We start from the raw sequence: 26,031 nt of genomic DNA, 5'->3' as shown, positions 1-26,031 counted from the left end.
AATAGTAGTAATAATAATAATAATAATAATAATAATAATAATAATAATAATAATAATAATAATAATAATAATAAAATTTAACCGATGCTGTATGGTAAAAACTAAATTCTGTTAATGCTTTAAATGCACTGTATATTAGGGCATCATGTTGCTGAAGGTTTAAAACAGGAAAACAGGACCGTGGGTCTACCTGTCGTATTTATACACCAAGTAAATTGGTATCGATAGAATACGATGAATATACGACCAGGATAGCGTGTGCGACGTTTTATGGAAACATTATTTCTATCGTATATTCTGCTCCAGATATCGTAGTTGCCCGATAAAATAGCGTAAGTGCAGATAGAAGCGACCACCTAATAAAATCTGTATTTCGAGGAAAATGTTAAATACATTCCAGCCAAATAATTATTAAGTGTTGTCCAAATGAGACGGGTTTTCTGATACAACTGGAATTGAAATCCAAAATATATCAAATAAAATATCGAAAACATTCTTCAGCTAGGCCTATTTTTTTTTTTTTTTTTTTTTTTTTTTGTATGAAAACAACATTAAACTTACAAGTGTGTTTTTTCAATCTAAATAATAATAAACTACAATAGCACACAACTAACGTAATTTACATACAGGAAACTCATTTTAGACATGTTAACCCAGAAATAGTAGGCAGATGTTTTATTTATATATCGTTTATTTGTTTCGCTGCACAATACAGTATAACAATAATAATAATAATAATAATAATAATAATAATAATAATAATAATAATAATAATAAAACTTAAAAGCTGTATGTGTGATAAACTACTTTCAAATGTTACAGTTATAAAAAAACGTTTCTAATTGTGATTCCTACGTTTTTACACGTGTTTTCGTGTTGGCGTTTTAGGGTTCTTTGTTATTGTCAAGGGTTAGTTTATAGTGTGTAGATAACTTTTGTCAGACAGGCGGGGCGGTCCCTCTTGCGGTGACTCGCCGCTGAGTAAACTCCAAATTACCTCCCCGGAGAGAATTAACATTCTAACTTCTGAATGCGTTATTCAACCTGTCTGGGCTGAAGGAGAGGAGTGGACTTCGCATGCTGTTTTTGCGTCTCATATATTAAAGAGAGTGTGTCGACCCACAACTGAAAAAGACGTTTGAAGATGTTCTATAGGACTTTCTGGGTTTTTTCGGTGCTCTCATTCGTTATTTCGGAAGTTTGGAGTAAGTTTACAAATCTTTTGATCAATGTTTAACAAGCTTCTTGTTTTTATAACACACTGGGTTTGGTGTACCCCGTGTTCACGGTGTTATTGTTTTGTTTTTTTGTAACTTGATATCCGCACATTCTTTAGTAAAGTAGGTTTGTGATTTCACATACCTCCTGCATGTATGAGTTTTAAATTCCAGGGTATTTCTTGATTGTTTTTTGACAGTGTTATGCGCTGTGATAAATCGTAATTTTTTGAAAACTGTATTGTGTTAAACAAATTCAAAAATAAGTTTAGAAAATAGTTTATCTTGTGTGGTGCAAAATCAGAACATTGAATACGTCTGCAATATCCCGTAGTGTTCTTAAACAGTAGCCTGTTAATGAATAAAATTAGTTTAATGATTGGATATTTGGACCTGAAGTCGTGTGGGTTTTTATAAGTGATATAACAGGGATGTAAAATGCCTAAACTACTTTTATTTTTGTATTTTTGCTTTGTGAAAACTGTATGTGAATCAGAATGTATCTGTATAATCAGACCGTGGTCTCTCTCATAGCAGCACTTTATATACAATGATCATTTCCCAGATTTGTTTTTATTGTTATTTAATCTATGAAATCATAACTATTGCCAGACGACAACTGAATCGTTTTATTTTATTTCATTTTATTCCGATACAGTACAGAAACGGCAATTAAGGAATTTGTGCTAACCGATTAACTACTAAATTACGGTAAACCCACATTTCCTTTTAGTTGGTTCTGTGATCCCACCAGCATGACATCTGTTTTATCTGAATTTAACATAAGAAAATTCTGTGGTATCCAATGTTTGATGTCTGCAAGCCAAGAAGTAGCTAATAACACCCAGGCAGAAGAATTTCCTGGTTTTAGGGACAATATAGCTGGGTGTTATCAGCATAGCAATGGAAGTTCACTCCGTGTCTGTGGATAATGCCACCCAACGGTAGCATATATAATGAAAAACAGCAAGGGACCCAGAATGGAGCCCTGTGGAACACCACAGACAACTTCCAATAATGCTGATTTTACCTCCCCAATAGAGACAAACTGAAACTATCAGACAGATAAGATTTGAACCTGGGTAGGACAAGGCCTGACAGTTCTACTGTGTTATCAAGACGATTCAGTAGGACGGAATGGTCCACAATATCAAAGGCAGCACTTAGATCAAGAAGAATTAAAACTGATGGAAAGCTTGAGTGAGATCTTATCAGCAGATCATTCACAACTCTGACAAGGGACAACTCGGTGCTAGTGCAGCACGAAAACCAGACTGAAGCTTCTCGAGTATACCATTAAGAGTTAGACATTTTTGTAATTCAATTGCAACAATAGAACCTTATCAAGAATGGCAGGTTGGAGATTGGCCGATAGTAATTGAGGACTTAGGGTCCAAATTGTTTTTCTTAAGCATAGGCTTTACCACAGCAACCTTAAAGGCCACATGAGGACCTTTTTATTTGATTGTGTTACATGTGCCCATGTGTTGCTATAACTGTTTACGTAAGATGCGTGGATTGTTTTATTTTTATTTTTTACATTTCTACCACTTTTTTAAACTTTTAAATTGCATTCCCTGCCTCAAAGTGGCTCCAATGTTAATAGCTAGCCTGCTTGCCCCTGACCTATTTATGTGCAGTCCATCTTTCCTATAATATCTATTTCTTTTCTAAAAGCAATCCCAGTTGTTTATAAATCCCAGCCCTTCTTGCACACACCAACCAGTCAAGTATTTAAGGCCCTAATTCTGCTGAATACTTCATCCCCAGCACCAACAACAGGTAGTAGACCTGAGAGAATAATTCTGCATCCTAACTTTTTCAGCTGATTTGTTAAGGGTTTAAAAGGCACTGCATGGCAAAAGGACATCGGTACTGCATCTCCAGCCAAGCCCCACCCCTTGTTCACATACCTCTTTATAGACTTGCATACTCATAAATCCTCTACTGATCACTTGTTTTATCACCAAACTCCTCAATAATGCGATCCAAGTCATTATTTTATTACTATAACATCTCAAAAAGCTCTGCAAATGTCCGTGATATTCTTTGAGCACTGGAGGCGGAAGTAGCTATCGCCTTTGTTTGTGGCTGTGTATCTCTGCGGTGCAGGGGCTATCTGTATTGCTTGTTCCGGTGAGAAAAAACATATAGAGACCGGTGCTTTACGTCTGTTTGTCGGACAGGGTACATGTGTTCCTGTACAGGCAGTACAGCATGAATTCAAGCAAAAATAGTCTGCAACAGTTTAAAAATTTTTTTTAAAAAAAGGTGTTTGTCAGTGCTACAGACCTGGGGCCAGTTGTACTAAACTGGTGTTTTTGGTGAAGTCAGGTCAGTTGTTGTTTATAATAACTGAATATATTTCATTTAATGTGCGTAATACACAAAGTATAAACAGAAATAATGGAAAAGGCATAGTATTACATTTACTGAAGTTTACTGTGGCTTTTCTGCTGTGTAACTACGCAATAATACATACAGACTGGTTTGCCATGCCAGAAAAAAAAACAAAAAACACTTGGGGTGTGATTAGGTTAAACAAGTACATTGTAACATTGAAGACATGGTCGGAAATTGCGCGTGACAGGTAAGTGCGTTAATTTGTTACATATATATATATATATATATATATATATATATATATATATATATATATATATATATATATATATATATAATGGGGCATTGATTTTATTCTTAATGCAAAGGGGGGTAAAACGTGACTGACGTATATCTGGGTAATGGATATCCGAGTGCTGACTGTAGTACTTCTGATTAGAGCAACTGAATCTTTCACTCTCCTAAAATACCAGGTCATGGCAATAATTTACAGTATCCGCAACACGTTTTCTTGTACAGTCGATTACCCATGCCTGATCAAGAACTTCATTTTGTTCAGCACGTTTTTTTTTCTTTTTCTGTACAAATATGGGTGGCTTATGACAATTTGAAAAATAAACTCATTATCATTTCAAACGAGAGATATTTATCTTATTAACGCATATGAAATCACACTGCCAACAAAACACTTTTTAAAAATAGATCTAAGATTTTATTCTTAATACAAGGGTGGTAAAATGTGACCTACGTTTATATCCAAGTGCTGACTGTATGCCTATGTTAACACAACCAAAAAACATAAATACTATATGTACTATATACTATAACCACTAAATACTATAAATGTAGAACAGCCATTGCTGCTTTCTCAGAACCACATCTAGTTAAAATCTTATCAGCTCTGTTACTAAAAGCAACTGACATATCACAATGATCTGAAAATACTATGATATATAATGAGTGATAGGGTTAGAATACACTACACATCATTCTAAAAACTCAGACCAACACTGGCCCATTCTTTCTCCCTAATCTCCTCATAATTAAAGCCCTCCAGCTAGGAATAACTCACTGTATTTACAACCTGAGCAGAAACACCTACTTCTGAAGTGACATTCGCAATGCCAAACAGCACACCTGTAATACGAGCAGCATGCTTGCCTTGGTAAGAAATCTTTTCGCTGTCATGCCCATAAAATTACTAAAGAACACCAGAACATGTACGAACACGAAGAAGCCATTTGGCCCACCTGAGCTCATCCGGTTCCGTAGCGGATTGGTCTCAGAACACTGTCAAGTTGGATGTTAAATAGTCTTAAGTGATTCTGCCTCAACAACATGACTAGGTAACCTATCCACCACTCTCCTGTGTGAAGATGTGTCTCCTAGCCTCTGTCCCATGTCTCGTCATTTCCAAGTTGTCCTCTGGTCCTGTATTCTGTACTGCGCTTAAAGTATTGGTCGGGTTCACTCTGTGTGATAGGGCAGAGGGACCCTAGTAATAAAATCAGAAAAATAGGTTACATTGTCTGTCCAGGACCTCAGCTACCCTGGATGAGAATGCTAGGAATGTGAAGGAAGCTGAGACCTGAGATTGGACAGGCAATAATTGGTGAGACCAGGCCAGACCTGGTAGATTAAAGACAGGGATAGCTCCTCCGTAAGAGAGAGGAGGAGGGTGTAGCAGTACTTGTGACCAAGGGCTGCTACAGGTATACAGGTGTTGTATTTATTAAATGTTTTCTTTAAACTTTTTGTCTGTTGTAAATAAAAGTTTGGTGCCAAGCATGTGAAGAGCACTTTGCTGTTTTTGTTTCCTGCCTGACCGTGCCTGCTCGGTCCTCCCTTTCACACTGTGTCAACTCCTTTTAAGATTTTGTTATAAGCTAAAGAGATTCAGTTGTTTCCACCTTTCTTCGTAGCTCAGTCCTTCAGCCCTGGGATTAGTTAGTTGCTCTTCATGATAAAACGTTTGCATATTTAGTGATAATAAATGAAACAATCAAGATCTGCCTTTGCCCTTGTTTGAGACGGGAGGTAATCAAACAGTTTGTAATAACAGTGTATGTGTATGTGAATGAGAATGTATCTGTCTAATCAGACCATGGTCTCTCTCATAGCAGCACTTTGATAAGTTGGATTTTTTTTTTTTTTCTGTAGGCTTTTGTGAAAATCCAATAAAATGGAATTGGTATTCACATTTAATCCTTCTAAACGTTTTTGCACAGTAATTTTGCAGTGTTCCCATGCTTTTCCCAGAGTTATACTACACATCTGCCATGGTCCTATGTCTGTCTCCACTCAATTGCTGTGCTGTTAGAATTACTGGCTAGGATTGGCTTTGTCAACTCCTTTTAGTATTGATTCAAAACTCCAGCCCTTTTGTAGTGAGCTCGTAATGCTTTTTTTTTTAGAATCATATTGTGCAACAGAATTTAACTTCAGTCATGTTCAGACGCCCCTGAGACCTAATGCATTTCTTCTTAATTGCAACTTTCCACTTGCTGTGTCATGTCTGTGGATAGCTTGTTGGCCACATTTCTCCTGCAATTGCCTCATCACTTTGTACATTACCAGTGGAAACTAGCAATGATCTGCTTCAGGCAAGAGACAGAAATGATGTGCTCCAGATGGCCTTGGACAACCAGCAAGGGAATGACTGCATTGGTGGTGTGTAAGAGAATAGTTGCAGAAACCGTGTTTGAAACGGTATGAACAGGTTTGTGTTTTGTTTTAGTTTTTTTCTCAGAAATCATTGCAAAAAAAAATTCAAACCTGCTTCTCCACTCATCCCATCAAGAATATCTGGGACCATGCCTTTTGCATTCAAACCTGCTGTACGTGCAATTACATTGTTAATTAGAAGCTAGGTTGGCACTAGGAGCTTACCATAGTAAAAGCATAGGAAAGTGTAATAAGGCATAGTGAAAGAATGGTAAAGCATAGGCAAGCATCATAAAACATAAAAAGGTATGGTAAAAGGCTTGAATGTTTCAACCACCTGTCCTTGATTTTCAATTACTAAACAGTTAAGTGGTTGATGCACTATAGGTGGAGTCCCCAGTGCTGTAAAAGACCATGTGCCAATAAAAGAAATATAATTCAAAATGAAATAGAACAATACAGTTCACTATTGTATATAATAAATACCATTTATAAAACCCGAAAAACAGAAGCCCTAAACATAATTTAGATCTTTTATCTAACATCATGTAATCAAAGAAACTACAAAATGATATTGCAAAAGTCTACCGGAAACCGTAATAGTAGTACAGTATTTCATGTTAGATTTAAAATTGTCCAATATTTCAATTTTTGTCAGTTTTTCATTAAATATATGGAAAACGACAAAGCGGCTTGTAACTCATTATGTTAATATAACATTCAGCAGGTTTCCTTTGACTTGATGAAGCAAAATTAGTTCACTCTATATAGAGGGTGGTGCAAAACACAGGCCATAACTGTACATCTAGAGAACTGTTGGCAAATAGTATACAGTCTTTCACACATATTTTTAGGGGTATCAAATATAGGTCAGTTAAAAAAGTCTGTTATTTGCTGGTGTCTGATTATTCAATGGTTTTGACATCAACAAATTCAGTAATTCAGTAGCACAGTGCTGTGTATTTATATCGTTTGGGATGTTTGTTAATCCAAACTGTATCCCAATTAAAGTGAATGGCACAGACTTTTAATCCTTATATGACAGCTGATATTGGCAACAGTGTTATTAGCTCTTACTAGGCAAACAACAGTCTGGTTTTAATGTGAATAAACACTTATCTACATGCCTTATTACATTTCACAGGTACAACAGGCCCATGCAGCAGAGCCTTCTGGCTACAGAGGCAGCAGGCTGTAGCTTGCACTGGCCATTATGTTTATTCTCATCTGATAACGTTTTAGTGTTTATCCTCCTCCAGTACTCTGTGGCATACAGCCCCCAGTCAAGGCTGATCTGCTCCTTTGAAATAATGGACACAGAAACTGCAATTCAGTGCTCTTGTTCACTTTTCAAACAAAAAAAATAAAGAGGTTGATTAACAATTAATCATCCGATCTCCACATGGCAACATTCAAAACTTTTCCCATTCTTTAATCCAAACATTCCATATTTTTCCAATCACTGTGGCTTGCAAACGGTGGCCATCTTGACTCCAGGCTGTTCCTTCACCAAGATAGCCTCCCAGCACCAAACACCCACACCCACGCACACACACCCACCCACCCTCCCATGTTCAGTCTCTGCTCTGCCACATGCTCACTAATGGACTGAATATTAGAGGACACAGGAACAGCACTGGGAATGTCTGTGGCAAACTTCTGGTTGTGATTATCATAACTTTTATAAAGGTGTTGTATTGGCTTCCTTGCTAAATCAATCCTTCTAAAGTTAAAGTTTCGTTTGATATGATAAAACCAGGATTCGATCTAAAGCATGATACCCCATTTAAGCTCTCGAATCAAACATTTTCTTGAAGGCTGTTTAGATATTTACTGCTTGTTTATTTACAGTGTTGTTTGAGACAATGAAACAAGAGCCAAGCTTACTGTAACTAACTGAATTGTAACTGTTGGGTTGCACATAACAGTTGTACTGTTAAAAGAGTAGGTAGCTTCATCTTCCATGTTCTCTTTGTTAAAGTCTGTGTTTTGACTTTTTGGATTGGATGGCTGAGGGTTCCTTTTATAGCAAAGATGAGTTTGTAGTGAATGCTTGGAAGAATAGAGGGTCAGGAACCATACTTGCCATAGAAAGCTAAACCCTTTGTCTTACCTGACAGGAGATGCCATGAGACTATAAGGACATTTATGAACGAGAAAACGACAGTAACTGATTAATCCAAAAACATTGTGAAGGATCTCAATAATATACCATCAGCAAGCTTGATAACCCATTCCATACCCTCACCACAGTGTAGTCTCCTACCCTCTGTCCGAAGTTTATCTCCACTTTTTAATTGTTTCCTGTGTGGGCTCCCGAGTGGCGCAGTAAAAGCGCTCCACGTGGAGTGCAGGATGTGCCCTATAGCCTGGGGATCGCAGGTTCGAGTCTAGGCTATGTCACAGCCTACAGTGCCCAGGAGTTCCTAGGGGTGGCGCACAATTGGCCGAGCACTGTCCGGTAGGGAGGGCTTAGGTCGGCAGGGGAATCCACAGCTCATCACACATCAGCAACCCCTGTGGCCGATAGGGCGCCTGTAGTTTTGCAGTAGAGCTGCCAGATCTATGTTGTCCTCCAGCACTACAGGTCTGGTGGCCTCGCTGTCGATCCGCAGTGTGAAAAATGATGGATTAGCAGGAGCACGTTTCGGAGGACGCGTGCTCCAGCCTCCGTTCCCCGAGTCTGCGGGGGGGTTGCGAGCGGTGAACCGAGGATACAGACAATAATTGGACACACTAAACTGGGGAGAAAACCAGGGTAAAAAATTAGAGACGACTAAATTTATTAACGAAAAAAAACAAACTGTGTTCTCCGTGGTTTCTGTACTGCGCTTAGCATATTGGTTCAGGTTAACTCTGTGTTGCAGGTTAGAGGGACCCTAGCCTTAAAAACAGATTTTAAAGACTTTAATCAGTCCTCCATACTGGTCTTTGTTCTACATACATTCAGTTGCTTCAGTCTAACTTTGTGCATTAGTCTGGTTGCTCTTCACTGGACTCTAGAATTGAACACAGCATTCTGGGTGCAAACCTGTTAAATTTTCTGTTGTTGCCATTGGAGATAACATAAATACAGCATAGGCACATAAGTACTATAAATACAGCTCAGAGTATTACAGTAAACTAATTAAACTTAATTTCTATGCCAACTATATAGTCACTTGTATGCTAGGCATGCTAACTCAAGATAACTTGAACTGTAATGACTCGAATAGCTGAGTTTTAGCACATCATAAAAAGATGAAGCCCCAGGTTCATCTGAAAATTCTATATTGAAGCATATTCACAAACTCTTAAAACGCCACCTTTACTGAAAATAGATTATGAAGTAGGATCCTGCAAATCTGGAAAGAAAATAGCTTGGTGATCTTTCTAGCAGTGAAGCCTTTTTTAATAAGCACCTTTTATTGGTCCATCCTATCACTTCACTAAGCATCTTCATTGTATTGGTTAGTCATAGCACCTCAGGATGTTTGTGGATATTTTTCTCTTTAAGAACGCTATGAAATGATCAGTAGGCTTTGGAAGTTGAAAGCCAGGCAGAGCAGAGGTAACAGGCAGAAGGAGGTGATACAGGGGTAAAAGAAACCTGGCAACATCTGGGATATCAGGAGAGCATAGTTTACAGGCCTGTCAGCAAAGAAGGTTCCTGTTAGCTTACTTCCAAACTAATTCATGTAGACAAATTTGTCAGTCCTTTATGTATCACTGTGGCAAAATGCCCCACCCCTGGGCTATTTATTTGTGTTTTGTGTTATGTGTAGTGTGTTAATGTTGGTGTATAGTCATTGTTACACAGGATATAAATGGGTCTGTGTAACACGAGTGTTTAAAAATGTATATTTGTATTTAGGCACAAGGATTGCACAGCACTTCACGTCCAGGTAAAATGTAATAATATGTTAGCACGGGGAATTGAACTTTTATTAATTCACATGCAGTTGTACCAAGACTCCAATTAAATGATTGATTGGCAATCGAGTCTCTGTACAGCTGCATAAAAGCAGCATGTTTTCACTCACTCGGGGTTGTGTGTTCGGTGAGTGGAGAACGGGTGTGGAGAGGAGAGAATTAAAAGAACAAGTAAAAGTAAATACGTGATTTCACTCTTCGTGTTTGTCTGTTCGTCTGCTGTGTTAGTGTTTCGTTTAGTGCTAATTCGTTTTGTTTGTCTGTTTATTTTGGCCTCAAGTTCCGTGTCCTGTTTTGGGGTGCTGTTTTTGTTTAAATCTTTTGTTTATTATTATTTAATAAAACACTGAGCGTCCCTATGCCTCAGTTTCACCTGCTACCTTCCTATGTCTATTTCTGGTCTGACGTCACCACTGCAAGGCATCCTAGTCACAATCACATTGTGAGCTTGGGAGTAAGTGTGTCTGATTTTTGCTAATAATAACCTTTTACAAGACTACGCCATTCAAAACATTTTATTTTTTAAATAGTTGTCCAACTATGTTCCCTAACCACAGCAATTCCCAACTCAGCTCAGGAGAACTGAAGGTTCTCCCCAGGCCCCCGGCCAGTAGGATCCGCTATAGTGCAATCCAGAGGAACAGCCCCTGCTGGTTTTGCCTCCCAGAGCCAGAGCCAACATGACACTTCCTCTAGAATCCCCAGCCAAGACTGGCGACTTCCATTCAAAACTTTAAACATTAAATGGATCTTTTATAAATAATTTCACAGCATTCCTGTACATTGTAAGTGCTGTCCCTTGCATTGTGGCCTGCAAACTGATACACACATTCTAAAAACATGGATAACAGTGCGGATCACAATACCACAGTTCTTTAAATGATTATATGGGACATGCTCTGCAATTTTATATTCAGAAATAAAGAGACTCACACTGCTACGTACTGTATTTGATTTTCCTAAACTTGGTACACCCATTGTAATGATCTTGGTTTAGATCAAGTGACCCAATAAGAGTACTAAAAAGACGGCTGGATACCTCAGTAGCAGAATAAACTGCATTTTACATCTCTGTCTCTTCCACAGGTGCTAACATTTGCACATCCCGAGGAGTGAACACATGCAGGGAATGCCTCGCGGTCCACCCCAGCTGTGGCTGGTGCTTTCAGGAGGTAAGCGACGCATTGGAATAGGGATGCGACTTCCTCAGGCACAGTGCCTCTGGAATCAGTTCAGGTATTGTGTTGTTATAAATATACAGTATATTAATCACCTTAGGTATTGTGTTGTTATAAATATACAGTATATTAATCAACTAATGTCCATACTATATAGATTGCATATATATGTACTATGGATATGTCATATTTTATTTTCTTGCTAAATTGATATGACAAAGTCTGTAGTTTACAGACATACATAAATACATACATACACACATACATGCATAGCTAAACTTTGTACAATTTCAACTTTGGTTTCTAGATAATAACGTGAAAATACTGTTATAGTAATGGGCCACAATTTCAAATAATGAACAACACACTGCCATAGATTTGAATTTTCTCTTGCTTTAAAATCAAAACTGGCAGAGATATTTTCCACATGTTAGAACCTGAGAACCTCTCTACATCAGATCCATCACTACATGATTCACGTTCATAAGAGGTGTCTGAAACTGATAAAATGGGGCTACTCTCACTGTCACTGTCGCTGTCAGTCATACTGGCAGATGTAAGTAGCCTGCGGGTATCTCCCTCTGTGAGGTCATAGTCTCCTGGCACAAAACCAGGAAATGGAGATCGTTTGTATTTCCGGGTATTGCTTGATTAATTGTAGCGCGATTAATTTGGTAAAATAAATGTGATGTTCAAGTGAGACCTATTAATATTATTTTTTATGTTTTTGGTAAAAGTCAAATTCCATGTCACAGGCTCTTTAACTCGCTCTCTCAATTCTCCCGCCACCAGATTCGCTTCTCTCTTTCAAACTGTCATCTCCACACACACACACCCAAAGTCCCTCCCCCTTCCTCGCTCACTGGTCCATCACTCCTTCTCACTGGTCATGTCAGACCTGCTCCCACCCCCCTCAGTAGCACACTCACACACAGGCAGTCTTTCAGCTGTAGTCACACGGGCACCAAAATACACAGAGAACGCTAACAGATCTGAACAAGAATAAAATAGTTTACAAACACACATTATTTACAGAGTACTCCCATCCCCATCCCCAGTCCATAATCAGGTCCCTTCCCACATTGCCCCCAGCTTCTTGAAGCAACGTTGCATTGTTTGCTGACTGACAGTTCCAAGCATGCTTTAGCAAGCGCACAGCATCTAACAGACATTTTATTTACATTGAATTATCACGCTGATGCTCATTGCGTTTCTTTTTCCAATCATGCTTGCTGTGGCAGTCAGTGCTGTTTTTTCAAACTGTAAACCTGACACTGCGTACAGGGGTTAAATAGCCAAGGCACAGTACAGGGGTAATCGCTCAGTAACGAGATCCAAACAGCTGAGTTTGCCTGACATATATGGCATGCTTAACACGGTATAAACGATGCCTTTGTTATTGAAATTAACGGAATGGTAACAGCAAGCGCTATTTGTCCAATATAAACAGCTGCCTGAAATTACCCTGTACGATGTAAGTGGTGACGACTGTATCACAATCTGTATCACAATCTGGGGGTATTGTGGGAGACTCTGACATGTTCATGCCTTTCTACAGGTACTGTACATACCATGAAGAGAATGCTGATCTGCTTGTTCATGATACTGATATAGTAGCTCCAGTGTGGTATTTACAGCTGTGGTAGGGGATTGTGCATGCCACTGCATGTTGTTATTGTACATTGCAATAAAAACAAACCGGTTAAGCCCATTCAAAAGCCTTATTAAAGACTAAGTCTGACCACGACTATTATTGATTGACACCTTTAAGATGTCACAAGCCTCTGCAGTTGTTGTCTTCCATGATCAGTCTCTGTTTGTTTCCAACCTCACTAAGACTGATAAATAGTTGCCATGGTGGTTTGTTTTTCAAAAGCCTTTGAAGGCCCTTTGATGAGGCTATTTATGCTTTGACGAAACAAAAAAAAAAAAAATTGTAGGCAGTATCCTCTTTTGAAATGTGTTGCTATTCATTTTTTATACTGGATCATGTTTAGCTGTTACAAGATTAAACTTTGCCAAACTCAAATATCTAGGAACCAATTCACAAACTGTGTGATAAAACTTTATGGGCCTGTGTGGCAAAATGCCCCGCCACTATGTGTATTTTTGTGCTCTATGTTGTATGTAGGGTGTTTATGTTGTGTGAGTGCATTGGTTCATGGAGTGTGGGTTATGTAGCACAAGTGATGTAAAATGTATATTTGTATTTAGACACGAGGATAGCACAATCACTTCACGTGCAGATTAAAATGGGTATTTGAATGTGAGCACGAGAAGTGCACAAATTATTCACGTGCAGTTGTACCGAGATTCCAAATTGAACGATTGATTAGCAATCGAGTCTCGGTACAGCTGCATAGAAGATGCAGTGTTTCGCTTACTCAGTGAGTGGAGAACGTGTGTGGAGAGGAGAAAGTAATTACAAATAAGAAAATAACAATTGCTATGACGTGCTGGAAGCACCAGCACTGTACTTGTTTGTCTGTTCGTCTACTGCTTTGTCTGTTTGTTCGTTTGGCCATTACGTCATTTATTTTGAATGTTTTGTTTTGCTTAAACCTTTTATTTTACAATAAACTGGCTCCAGAAAGCACCTTCACCATTCACCTCGCAATGCTGTGTGTTTTTCTTCCAAGTCTGACGTCACCGCTCAGGCCAGCTTGCCCACAGCCTGGTTCTCCACTGTGGGCAAATGTCCCATGTAATACATTTATTACAGAGGGACTTTGAGTGTAATTTACCCACAGGGAAAATATAGGCCTACATTGCTGAAACAACACTCCCAGTTCAGTTAGAATTACATGCTCTAAAATGAATTGTAAATAAATTAATAACAACACAAGGAAAATACTGTACTTAATGGATTTAGTGAATATTGTATCTGAGTTTAGTATAATTTTGGATGACTAAAGATCTCATAGTCATAAATTCAACTCAAAAGTGTACCTTTAAAACCACTGTAAATATTTAATGTGTTCCTCCCAAATCTGGCTCGTTCATTTAAGACTAGTTAAAAAAAACTAGGAGTTCTACAATTAAACTAAAGCACATGGTTAAACTCAGTCAGCTGACAGAAACACAACATTGCTGCCCAGCTTCAATAGCTACAGCCCCTAAAATGGTCATTTTCATTAAAGCACTAAAGTTCAGCTGGCGTTCTTGCCATAACTATCATGACATTCAAACTGTTAACACAAAGTTCACTGTGCAGCAATCGTTAACATAATGTCAGAACATGGAATGTTTATTCAAAAAAACAGTTAACCCATTTACTATTCCCTATATATTAATTTGGAATTGTTTATTTTAGAAACTGTGAATGTAATACACATTGCTTGACAGTCTGTAAAATCCCAAGACACCCGTAGCACTAAGGAATTAAAGAATGTGTTGATTTTAACTTTGAGTGTTGATTTGAATTTTAACTCTTTGTTTTCCACAAGCATATAGTGGTAGGTGGAGGTAGTCATACACTGTAACACTTTTTCATCTGGAAATGCGCTTATCCAATTATGATGAAACTTTGTATTTCACGTAACGCTATTTAGCTTAAGTGAGTATTAGATTCTGGGAGTATATGGTGGTGCCTGTCTCTCCATACATGTGTCCATCTGCATGTCACAATTATAATTATCTGGAAACCCATCAAATTCCAATGAAACTTGGTATTATTTTAAAATATGTCATGCAGTTTTAATGTATAGTACACAAACAGTGTGTTCATAAATAGATCACGAGATATGATCAAATACAATTTTTATCTTGACTATTCCATTCAGATTAGTAGCAGTTACTATGTACTGCAATTCAGACCAATGTACTGTAGAGACACAAGCGCCCCACACCACTCACCCTTGAAACTTGCTTTTAAAAAAGAAATTAAACAGGGATCACTTCTAAGATGACTGTTTAAATGATAGCCATGTTATCTATAAACTATTTTTAAAACCTGTATGGACCATTGAATGCTCGTGGCAATTAATTAATAAGGTGATTAAGAAAGTGAGGATAATGTTTCACATCAAAGGCACTAACACCCTTTGCTTAATATTTGAAAGATCTTTCTTTCACACAGAGCACTAGGAAACAATGTCTGGATTTGTCGATGTGTTGCAGGACTTTGGTCGTGGAACTGCAAGCTCATCTCGCTGTGACCTCAAGGAGAGTTTACTGCAGAAGGGATGCAGTCAGCAGTTTATTGAATACCCCACCAGCACCTTGAGTAAGCAGCAGGACAAGCCCCTGAGTGGGACGGGATCCGGAGCAGGGTCCGATGCCACACAGATTTCCCCCCAGAAACTGAAAATGAACCTGCGACCTGGTAAGGAACTGAATGTTCTACTGACTTCATCAGGGTTCTACTGACCTCATCAGGGTTCTGCTGACCTCATTAGAGTATACTGTTTGTGGTGGTTGGGGTGTCAGTGGGGGGGTTATAAAATACAGAGACAAGTTCATATTGTCATCAGAATGTTTTACCTGAGAAAACTGTTCAATAAAGCGTACAGTTCCACAGCGAGCTAGTAGTATGAGCGCCATGGTATGTCATAAAACAGGATCTGCAATTGGAATTGCTACTTGTTACTGCTCTACACAGAGGGGCGTACTTACAAAACATTTTCAAAACTGATTCGCTGGTTGGATGGGACCAGCAAATCAGATGCTAGTTAACACTTAGCAGGAAAAGAAGAGCACACCCACTGCTTGTCTTTGGCAGAAATACTTTAAATAGCAAGGCAGGGCGGTCGGTGCATTTTCATTGATAAACTTAAATTATGTTATTAACTGTGCGTGTTACAAAAATGTCCTTATTGAATCGATTATCCAGTATTTATATTGGTGTATTTAATTAGGAATGGAATCGATCGAAAAATCAATTTTCGGTTTAATCGTAGCAGCCCTAATGCATAGCATAGCCATAATCTAACTGCAAAATTGCAGTGCAAGTTTACTGTGATAAACTTTTATAAGGGAACCAAAACAACAGAACAAAGGGAAATAGTGACAGTATCACTGGTGCTAGTGAGAGATAAGAAAGTGGATTTGGTAAGCACTTCAATGTCATGGTGGCACGGTCTGCTCCACAGATGACTCTCAGAAGTTCACGGTCCAGGTGCGGCAGGTGGAGGACTATCCCGTGGATCTCTACTACCTGATGGATCTGTCCTACTCCATGAAGGATGACCTGCAGAAACTCCGCACTCTGGGCAATGATCTGGCCACCGCCATGGGCAAACTCACCAGCAACCTGCGCATGGGCTTTGGGGCCTTTGTGGACAAGCCACTCTCCCCATACATGTTCATTTCTCCCCAGGCTGCCATAGACAACCCCTGCATAGGGTAAGATCCGATACCACACCAGTCCGTTACTGCACATAAAGTACAGAAAAGGACACATCTGTGGGATCTGCAATAAATCAGATCTCATTAGAGTCAACACTTAAATTTTAAAGTGAGTGTAGCTAGTAAAGTTATAGTTGTGCGCATCCATTCCCTATACAGGTCTGACATGTGCAGTTGTGAATGAACCTTCATTTCAAAATTGGAACTACACTAGCTTAAAGAAAGTTCTCAGTTTTCATACATCTGTAACACTTGCACTTCCTGGGTCATTTCACCACAGCAATGTCTTCTGGGTAATGTTATTGACTGAAAGCAGGTCAGTCAATAGGAGAAGCAGCTGGTTAATCTTGGCAAATGTTAGAATAGACATTTTTAAAAAAGAGATCTGCAAGCATGGCTTACAAACACGAATTACCCAGTGTAGCACCAGACATCATGTTTCTTTCAGAACTAAACATTTGAGGCTTATATAATGAATACATATGCACATGATTTATAGAATTATTGTCAGCTCTTTTTTTAATAACCCAGCAACACTATTATATTAGTATAATAGTATACTAATATAATAGTGTATTTAGTTTTGATGGTTCCTTTTCTTTTCTCAGCATTCAGATGACATGTATGTCCCAGTTCGGCTACAGGCATGTTCTGACTCTGACGGATCAGGTGAGCCGGTTCAATGAGGAGGTGAAGAAGCAGGATGTCTCTCGAAACAGAGACGCTCCTGAGGGGGGATTTGACGCCATCATCCAGGCTGCTGTCTGCAAGGTAACTGTCCTTACAGAGTCATTCCCATTTCTAAGCATTTAGAAATACTAAAAGGAGCTTTAAGCAATTGTAGCTAAAGAAAAATAGAATTTGGCACTCCTATTTTGCAGTTTCATGAGCTTCATACTGTAGGTCTCAAATGTGCAGTTTTAAAGGAAAACATATGTTATAGCACACATGTATTTAGTCTGTTATTATTTTTTATTATCTTCTGCTTGAGGCAAGCAGTTCTTAAAACTGTCAAGCAGACACATGTTACAGCTAGTGGCTTCTTCAGTATACATTAACCGTAATGTTTGTCTACTTGACTTAGTTTCTTATAAGTTTAACCTTTACCTCATAATTCTTACTGGACATGTTGAAGTTATGGCCGAGTTCTATAAAAATATCCGTGTTGTGTTATATAGTTATGGATGATGTATCTTGTTGTACCCTGTGTTCCTATTCAATTGTTCATGCCTTCAGGAGAAGATCGGCTGGCGTCAGGGTGCTTCTCATCTCTTGGTGTTCACCACTGATGCCAAGACCCACGTGGCTCTGGACGGCAGACTGGCAGGCATAGTGCAGCCTAACGATGGGAAGTGCCACGTCGGGGAAGACAATAACTATGCAGGGTCCACCACTCTGGTAATTGTTTAGTAAAACTATACTGTATACACAGCCTGGCAACTTTATGAGGACCAGCCTACCCAATGGATGTGGCATTGCTCTGAATTAGGCTTGTCTATTAGCTGATCATTGATGTGATGTGATCCCTGTTGCAGTATAAAGCTGTGGGAGCAGCACAAGTGCAAACAGTCTGCAAGAAGTGGGGAAAGATGTAACAACATTTGATACAGGCATGATAGTGGGAGCCACAGCAGCGAGGACAGGGAGCATGCTCAGATACAGCAAGCATCAAGACATCAGCAGCTGTGGCCGCAAACAGTGAAGGCTGGTTCACACTGGGCGTACGATTCAGACAGATGCTATGAATGGACGCAGGCTGTAGTTCACACTGAACGATATTCTCCCTGTGTTAGTTCATTCTGATTGGTTTAAAAAAAAAAAAAAAAAAAAAAAAAAAAACACTCTTCTGGAGGTTTGGGGAGTCGTGCACACAGCCGCATTGAACTTATACACTGTATAACCACAGCGCCTCTTTTTAATAAACAGCTGATCCAAAAAAGAAATTTAAAAAAATTATTGGTGGTGTATACACAGGACGTGGACATTCCCATGCATTCAACCTGGAGGAATCTTTTTAAAAGCAATTTTTGCTGGAATAGTTAGTAAATGACAAATGACATTAAAGCAGAAACAGAATGATAGAGAGCACACATAGTTAAATATTGAACAGGTAATAAATTACATATTAGGAACATGTCGATCATATTACGTATCTCTTTGTCTTAAATGCTATTCCAGTTTGTTACAGCAATGTAGTTTAAATGCCGTAGTTTTCTTAAAGCAGCCTCATGTTACAAACTGTCATTGAAGATGCTTTATTTTCCCATGCCTTCAAGCCAGGGAACTTCCTTTACCACTATCTTCATGAACTTTGGTCTCATCCCCAGAGTATATACTATGGGATCATAGGTAACTCAGCTGATGTGAAATAGATAGAGCCCCTAACCTCAATTCATGAAATAGATCAGAAATAGTTAATCATATGTCAACTGTATATTAATTATTACAGATCCCTTTTTAAAGTATTTACTGAACCAGTCTACTGTGGACTGTATCCATAAGACTGTACTAAGGAATGTCTTTATTCCACAATGGATTGCAAATTATACCTTGCAGATTCCAAAATGTGGGGCTGTAGTAATCTTACCATGGTACTGAATATTCAAGTAGAGTATGCATGCAATGCCTTTGCTGTTCTAAGTACATGTTTCGTTCTTATTTTCAATGTTTCTGTGCAGGATTATCCATCACTGGCCCTGCTGACGGAGAAGATGTCTGAAAATAACATCAACCTAATCTTTGCTGTCACAAACCCTGTGGAGGAACTCTACCGGGTAGGATTACAAACTAGAGCCAATAGCAATACAGTATATACATACAACTTCTTACAGCACATTATTCTACACTCTGTCAATACAGGTCCTTGAGTCCCACTTGTTCACTGTTTTTGAAGGGATATATCTTGGGAACTGCCATCACAGTTTTCTGCACTTTAGGCCACTGTGGTCTGCTTTTTCACAGCACTGACACCTGATTGCCTGACGGGCTACTATTAGCCCTGATCACAGCCTTGACATGACCTGGCATAGACTCCACGTAGTGCTGGAAGTTGTCTCAGATGTTACTCTATTCAGTCATTAATATTTCACACAGTTGGTAGAAAGAGAATTATGATGACGAAAGCATTATTCAAGTTCATCCCAAACATGCTCACTTGGACTGATTTCAGGGATTGTGGTGGGCATGGAAGTCCCCGTTGTGCTATCAAATCATTCACACACAAATCTGGAGCGGTGCATGGATCCATTATAGTCTTGAAAGTATCCATCACCATCAGGCTAAAAGTGCAGCATTGTTGGATGGATTTAATCCGCAACAATGCTTCAATAAATGCCGACAATTATTCAGCCTTTTAGTTATTGCAGATAGTTAGCATCCCTGATGATAACACTACAGTTCATGTATTTGTTTTGCCAGGATTATGTCAGTTTCTAATATGACAGTCCTGGTATCCTAGTAAGACAGTAGCAGTCACCAGTTGTTTTAAGTTCAGAAGACAGTGAACACATGCAGCTGAAAAGAAAAATATAATCTTACAAAGTGATCAAGACAGGTGATATAACATTGAGTACAATATTCAAACGATTCTTAGCCAATGGGAGTTTTTAATCAGTAAATGAACAGTATTGAAATCATTTTTTTTTTTTTTTTATACGACTTCTTTTTGCTTTCAGAATTACAGTGAGCTGATCCCCGGAACCACAGTGGGGATCCTATCACATGATTCAGGGAATGTCATCCAGCTCATTGTGGATGCCTATGCTGTGAGTGCCTCATGTTTTCCTAAAGTATTTCCCTGGCCAGACCCTTAGAAACATTGTATCAATGAACTGAAACACTAGCAGACCACAGGCCATTAGCATGCATGATGACCAGTTGGGATTCGGAATTAATGTTGCCCAGTGGATCTGATAGCATAGCATACCAGTGCTGATATAGGGCGGTTCAGTGCTCTCTAGTCTACCCAATGGGAAATTAGGGAAAACGCTGGTTGGCAAATGAGGTAGCAGGAAGGAGAGCTGGGAGGGGTTTATGGATGCTGTCGGAGGCTTGGGTTCTATATTGAAATATTCTTTATTCTGTATTGCCACTTATTCCAGTTACAGGTATATCCAGGTAAACACCAGGAAAGTGAATGAGTTTGGTTGAAAACATATCTATTATCTTTCAAATGAAACTCTTGCCTGTTCTTGTAATAACATTATTAAGCAATCTCTAAGGGGAGCCGCAACTACGGCTGTTAAAATCTCATTAACGATTTAAGCTGCCAACTTCATATATTTGACAGTGTTATGGAAACTCCTGGGGGAAAAAAAAATCTAAGAGTGTATTAATCCAGCATGCTTAATGTGTTGGTGACCATGACGTTGACCTCTGACCCAATGTGGCTGTCTATTTGAGGCCATGTGTCATTTGAAGTTACAGCCGCATTGATAACAGTACTGAGGTGAGGCCAGGCTCAATTAAAGCTGTGTTTCTCTGCAGAAAATCCGTTCGAAGGTAGAGTTGGAACTCCTGGATCTCCCTGATGAGCTGTCCCTGTCCTTCAATGCCACCTGCACAAACGGAGAGATCATTCCCGGGCAGAAGTCCTGCTCTGGGCTGAAGATCGGAGACACAGTGAGTTACACCAGCTCCTTTATTGGGATCTGTTTTATTACTGCTGGAGGGGCTGGATCAAAGCAAGAAATAGAAAGCACAGGACAGAGTTGCAGGGAGAGATTGTGTTGAGTTATCTTGTAAATAAAGCATATTGAGATATTTCTGTCCTTCCTATTCTGGAAAATATAAAATATTTACACACGGCCAGTATTACTTTGTACAGGACAAGAGTAATAATTCCTGAGATTACCAGCTGATGCTGCTATTTATTATTTTTTAATTTATGCAACACTTTGGATATTAGTGTTGCATTCTCAGGATGAGGCAGTTTAGCTGCACTTACATGGTTTGTGTTGGTTTTGTGCTCCTGCTGTGTAATAAAGGGATATTTCTCTGTGCTTTAATTGACAAGAAATGTAAACATATAAAAAAGGTTTTACTTGTTTACTAAGCCTGGCATTCTCTTAGGGAGGCCCCTGTACAGGGAGAAAGTCTGGCCATAATGATTTTGTCTTTAATTGTGTAATTAGACTGTACAGCACTTTGTGGTGATCCTGTCATGAAAGACATTCTACAAAATCTAGTTTATTGTTGTATAAACCCAGTGAAACTTCCATGTGGAATGAGACCAGAGATGGGCGTTAGGCTCAAAGGTCAGTTAGGAAGCTTGACAAGGCCCTGTTCCATTGTGTGACATCATCCCATCTGACTCATCCTACCTCATGGTGCCTAAGACAGACTTCCCATTAAAAAAGACCAGACTATTACATCTTCCCAGCCCCCTCACACATCGCTGTGGTCATGCATTATTGTGTGAGAAAAAGACAAAGAAAAAGCACAGAAACTCCCTTCTCTTGAAGTGACCTTTAAACTTGTTTGTATACTCTGGCATAGATCCATCCCATTTCAAACTCAACTGAGATGTAATGCTATCTAGCAGTGATAACCCTTTTGCTGCCTGTGCCAGATGTTTTGACACAGAATGAAATACAACTTGGCATTTAAGTCCTGCAATACCTTAGTTTGAAGCCCTCCATATGGGAAACATGTTTTCTCCACATATCCTGGTTTTGCTATTTTACGTAAAACCTCATGTCAGATACAATTGACATAAATGGTAAAGGAAGTAAAGGACACAGTGGTTTGAAAATAGGACATATCTGTACATGAGTCATACAAATATCTCCATAATATTTCTGTTTTTCTAAGTACAGTACACCCCTTTGTTGTAATCATGCGCTATAGGTAGGAGACAAGGATACAAGTGCTAGTGTAATGGTGTTAACCTCTTCTGGCATAAAAGGGTCACCTTATAACCAGGTAGCACTGCAGGGTCCGCTCCACAAAACAGCTTTTCTTGTATGGAGAAGCACAGAACCATTACAGGAAGAAACAGTGTAATCTTTAAAATCTTAAAAGGAGCTGACAAAGTTAATCCTAAGTGGTGACAGACAGAACAGAGGGAAGGAGACACTTATACATAGTTACCTAGTCATTCTGTTAATGGTGAATCACTGGGATCTTTTAAGTCCCAACTTGACAAAGTTTTGAGATCAGTCGGCTACTAGGAACTGGACGAGCATACAGCAGATGGGCCGAACGGCCTCCTCTGGTTTGTAAATGTTCTTCTGTTCTCATGTAACCCTTTCCTCTTTCCATAGGTGACCTTCAGTGTGGAGGCCCGCGCCAGAGGCTGCCCCAAGGAAAAAAACAGGACCTTCACCATCAAACCAGTGGGCTTCAAAGACTCTCTGCAGATCACAGTGAACTTCGAGTGCGATTGCAACTGCCAGGCCCTGGCCGTGCCCGCTAGCCCGCTCTGCAATAACGGCAATGGAACGTATGAGTGCGGGATATGCCAGTGCCTGCCAGGGCGCTTGGGCCCACGATGCGAGTGCTCTGAGGGAGACTACAACCCCAGCCAGCAGGATAAGTGCAGCCCCAAGGCTAACAGTTCCATCTGCAGCGGGCACGGCGAGTGTATCTGTGGCCAGTGCGTGTGCCACAACACCGACTTCGGGAAGTACTGGGGCAAGTTTTGCGAGTGTGATGACTTCAACTGTGTGAGCTACAAGAGCAAGCTCTGTTCAGGTAGGTGACATGGGTCCACTTCGGGGTCACCTCTAATAATACAATGAGTTTGAGAAATACACTTGATTAGACCACCAGCCCACTCAGTCCCCTTGGATACCAGTGTGTTAAAACAGGCTACAAATGCCCCACACTGAAGTATGTCGCACTTTTACAGTGCTATAGATATCTTAAGTACATTGATTGTCATAGAACTAGATCATAGGAATATTTACAACAGAAAAACAGGTAGCAAGCTATGGCAGTAGTTATTCCTGAAAAAAACAATCTGACCCCGTCCTTTTTGTATTATGACATGGGTATGCAACAAACTTCAAGGTGCCATGCTAGTAGGGTTCAGTTTATTGTAACTAAACGGGCTATGACAATATTTATTTATATTTTTACATAAGAACCATGAATTAAACGTGCATTGTTCTGTAAGATTTTTTAGAATGACATTACAGAAATGTTTTATTTACCTAATTGTGACGTACCATTAGCGGGATTTGACAGTAGGAGTTAAAAGCCACAAGCAACCTTTATTGATTGAGCTGCACTGAGAGTTTTCTGTTCATTCAAAATATATTTAGAGATTCTAATGTGTGGCGATTATTCAAGGAAGTCTGTTGTGAAATGCCTGAGAATGTACTTTGTTTTTGTGTACTAGGGCCTTTCATTATTTGTTTTGATGTTTTGTGATACGTATGTGGATATGACTGGAGTCAATCATAACTACTAAACCCTCACTAGTGCCAATAAGTCTTTCAGAGTGTTCTCATGTTTTGACTGTAAGTCTTTCTCATTGTCTTCAATATGAAAGAAGAAATGGAAAATACTGTGAGAGTCTAAAAGAGGATGATCATGGAGCATGATTCAGTAGTATTATCTGTTTCCGTGTAGCTTTATCTAATTCAATGTGGTTTAAGTTGCAACTTCTGTTTGTGGTAAAATATCAACTAAAGATAGCAGGCTGCCTTGTCTGCTCTGAACATGGAAACAATGAGGGGTATTTTTTAGCAAGTTGATAAACATTGCACAAAAAGCACCTCAGTTTGTTTCAGTGCAAAAAATAGTTATTTGGGCAGTTTTGTCTGTTTTTTTATATTGGTGGTATTACAGGTTTAATTGATTTCCTATTTCTTAAAGTAGTAATTAGTACCAGTTGTATTTTTATTAAACTCTTTTCATATATCACCTGAATCAGAGACCAGTCAAGAAACATAGGAAAACTGAAAAACCCTACTTACAGTATAGACAGCAATAGGAATAAAGAGACTATTATACTGTGTAGGTCAGAAGTGGACTGGTAGCTTTTTCACTCACCAATAAAGTGTCTACATGTCACGTGTCAGTTTGCAGACAGGCTTCAGGGTGACTCTTAGGGGAGCTTCTTCAAGGGTCTAAAACATTTCATACTATATCAAGCTCACAGCAGATACAGCTGACACAAATTGTGGTTAGTTGGTGTATCTAAATGTTCTGGTCTTGACCCTGATACAGACATGCAGGCACAACGTGTTAATATAGATTACGATGGCCTTGATAAGAAAAAGCTTGCAATAAGATGACGCATGTATGGAACGAGTTGTATAGTTCTTTTGCAGGAAATGTGGGGTTATATTAGCTGCTGTAGCTTGTGAGTTCTAAATATGGAACCGCAAAAGGGAATAATGTAGATGAAGTTGGCATGGATTTTAAATCAAAAACCTTGATGTAAAGGAAGGTAAGTATGCTGGGCTTAGCTTAATGGGGGATGAGAATCAGAATCACTGTTGAGCCCTCTTGAATTGTCATGAGCTAGTCGACAAATTACCAACTATGGAAGGTGCCCACTTGAAGACCCCAGGGAAGTACCCTGCTCAGCTCAGTCCAGACGGTTGTCATGCTGATGCACTAGGGAGGCCGCACTGTGGTTGATCGCTGGAGCCAGCATTGCATTATGTGTGCTGATGCAGCAAGTAGGCTGATCCCTGGAGCCAGCATTACACTTCAGCCATCAACACCCGGCAGAAGGATGTCTACATCATTAGATGGAAGGAAACGCAGATGGATCACATTAGTTTACAGTAAAGAAGCTATGTCTTAGTTGGTGCTTATCTTGGCGAGAGCTGAGTCCAATATCTGCATGAAGTTTTAACACCTACCATCATGTAATGGAAATTAATTTGGGTAAAATTCCACTTACAGTTGAAATTAGTCTTGTTTGCTCTGGGCCAGAACTTGGGTTGTGTTCTTGAACATTCTGTTGAGTACATATCAACTACTTGTGTAGCAGAGTGTCCCTGAACATTGTGTTGAGTACATCCCTTATTATCGGATTATACATATGGTAGCCATTGGAGGAGCCTGGGGTGCAGGCTGTGTGTTACTGGCTATAAATATCAAATGAATAGAGTATTCCTTTGTAGTTCTCTATACTGTAGAGGGCTACCCAATCCGTATGACGGCATTGTAAGCTATAAAGATGTCTATTGAATAAAAACTACTCTGTTGAGAAAAATAGTAAAACTCAGTGTACATTGTCTCCTGAACCACACCCTCCATACTACATTAGAGCATAAGAAAGTGTACAAAGAGGAGGCCATTCTGTCCATCAGTACTTGTCATGTCTTTATAGGGCCTAGTGATTCAGCATCAGCATTGTGGTGAGATTCCTCAGCCCTTGAAGATAAAAGTTTGTTTGTAAAGGCTTGTAG

The 26,031-nt window shown here is 39.3% G+C and overlaps 1 protein-coding gene across 1 annotated transcript in view; it reads left to right on the top strand.

Moving 5' to 3' along the window:
• Nucleotides 1-1,008: 1,008 nt before the first annotated feature.
• LOC121301945 (integrin beta-3-like) overlaps nucleotides 1,009-26,031 on the top strand; it is a 44,647-nt gene continuing 19,624 nt past the window's right edge. Inside the window, exons 1-10 of the mRNA XM_041231677.1 lie at nucleotides 1,009-1,205; nucleotides 11,223-11,308; nucleotides 15,434-15,638; nucleotides 16,405-16,657; nucleotides 17,269-17,431; nucleotides 17,897-18,058; nucleotides 19,339-19,434; nucleotides 20,335-20,424; nucleotides 21,146-21,280; nucleotides 22,924-23,353. Of these exons, the coding sequence (XP_041087611.1) occupies nucleotides 1,145-1,205; nucleotides 11,223-11,308; nucleotides 15,434-15,638; nucleotides 16,405-16,657; nucleotides 17,269-17,431; nucleotides 17,897-18,058; nucleotides 19,339-19,434; nucleotides 20,335-20,424; nucleotides 21,146-21,280; nucleotides 22,924-23,353 (1,681 nt within the window). The 5' untranslated portion in view covers nucleotides 1,009-1,144. The remainder of the gene's footprint in view (nucleotides 1,206-11,222; nucleotides 11,309-15,433; nucleotides 15,639-16,404; nucleotides 16,658-17,268; nucleotides 17,432-17,896; nucleotides 18,059-19,338; nucleotides 19,435-20,334; nucleotides 20,425-21,145; nucleotides 21,281-22,923; nucleotides 23,354-26,031) is intronic.

This window comes from Polyodon spathula, chromosome 28, assembly GCF_017654505.1.
Source record: "Polyodon spathula isolate WHYD16114869_AA chromosome 28, ASM1765450v1, whole genome shotgun sequence".
NCBI lineage: Eukaryota > Metazoa > Chordata > Actinopteri > Acipenseriformes > Polyodontidae > Polyodon > Polyodon spathula.
This window is presented reverse-complemented; position numbering and strand designations above follow the sequence as displayed.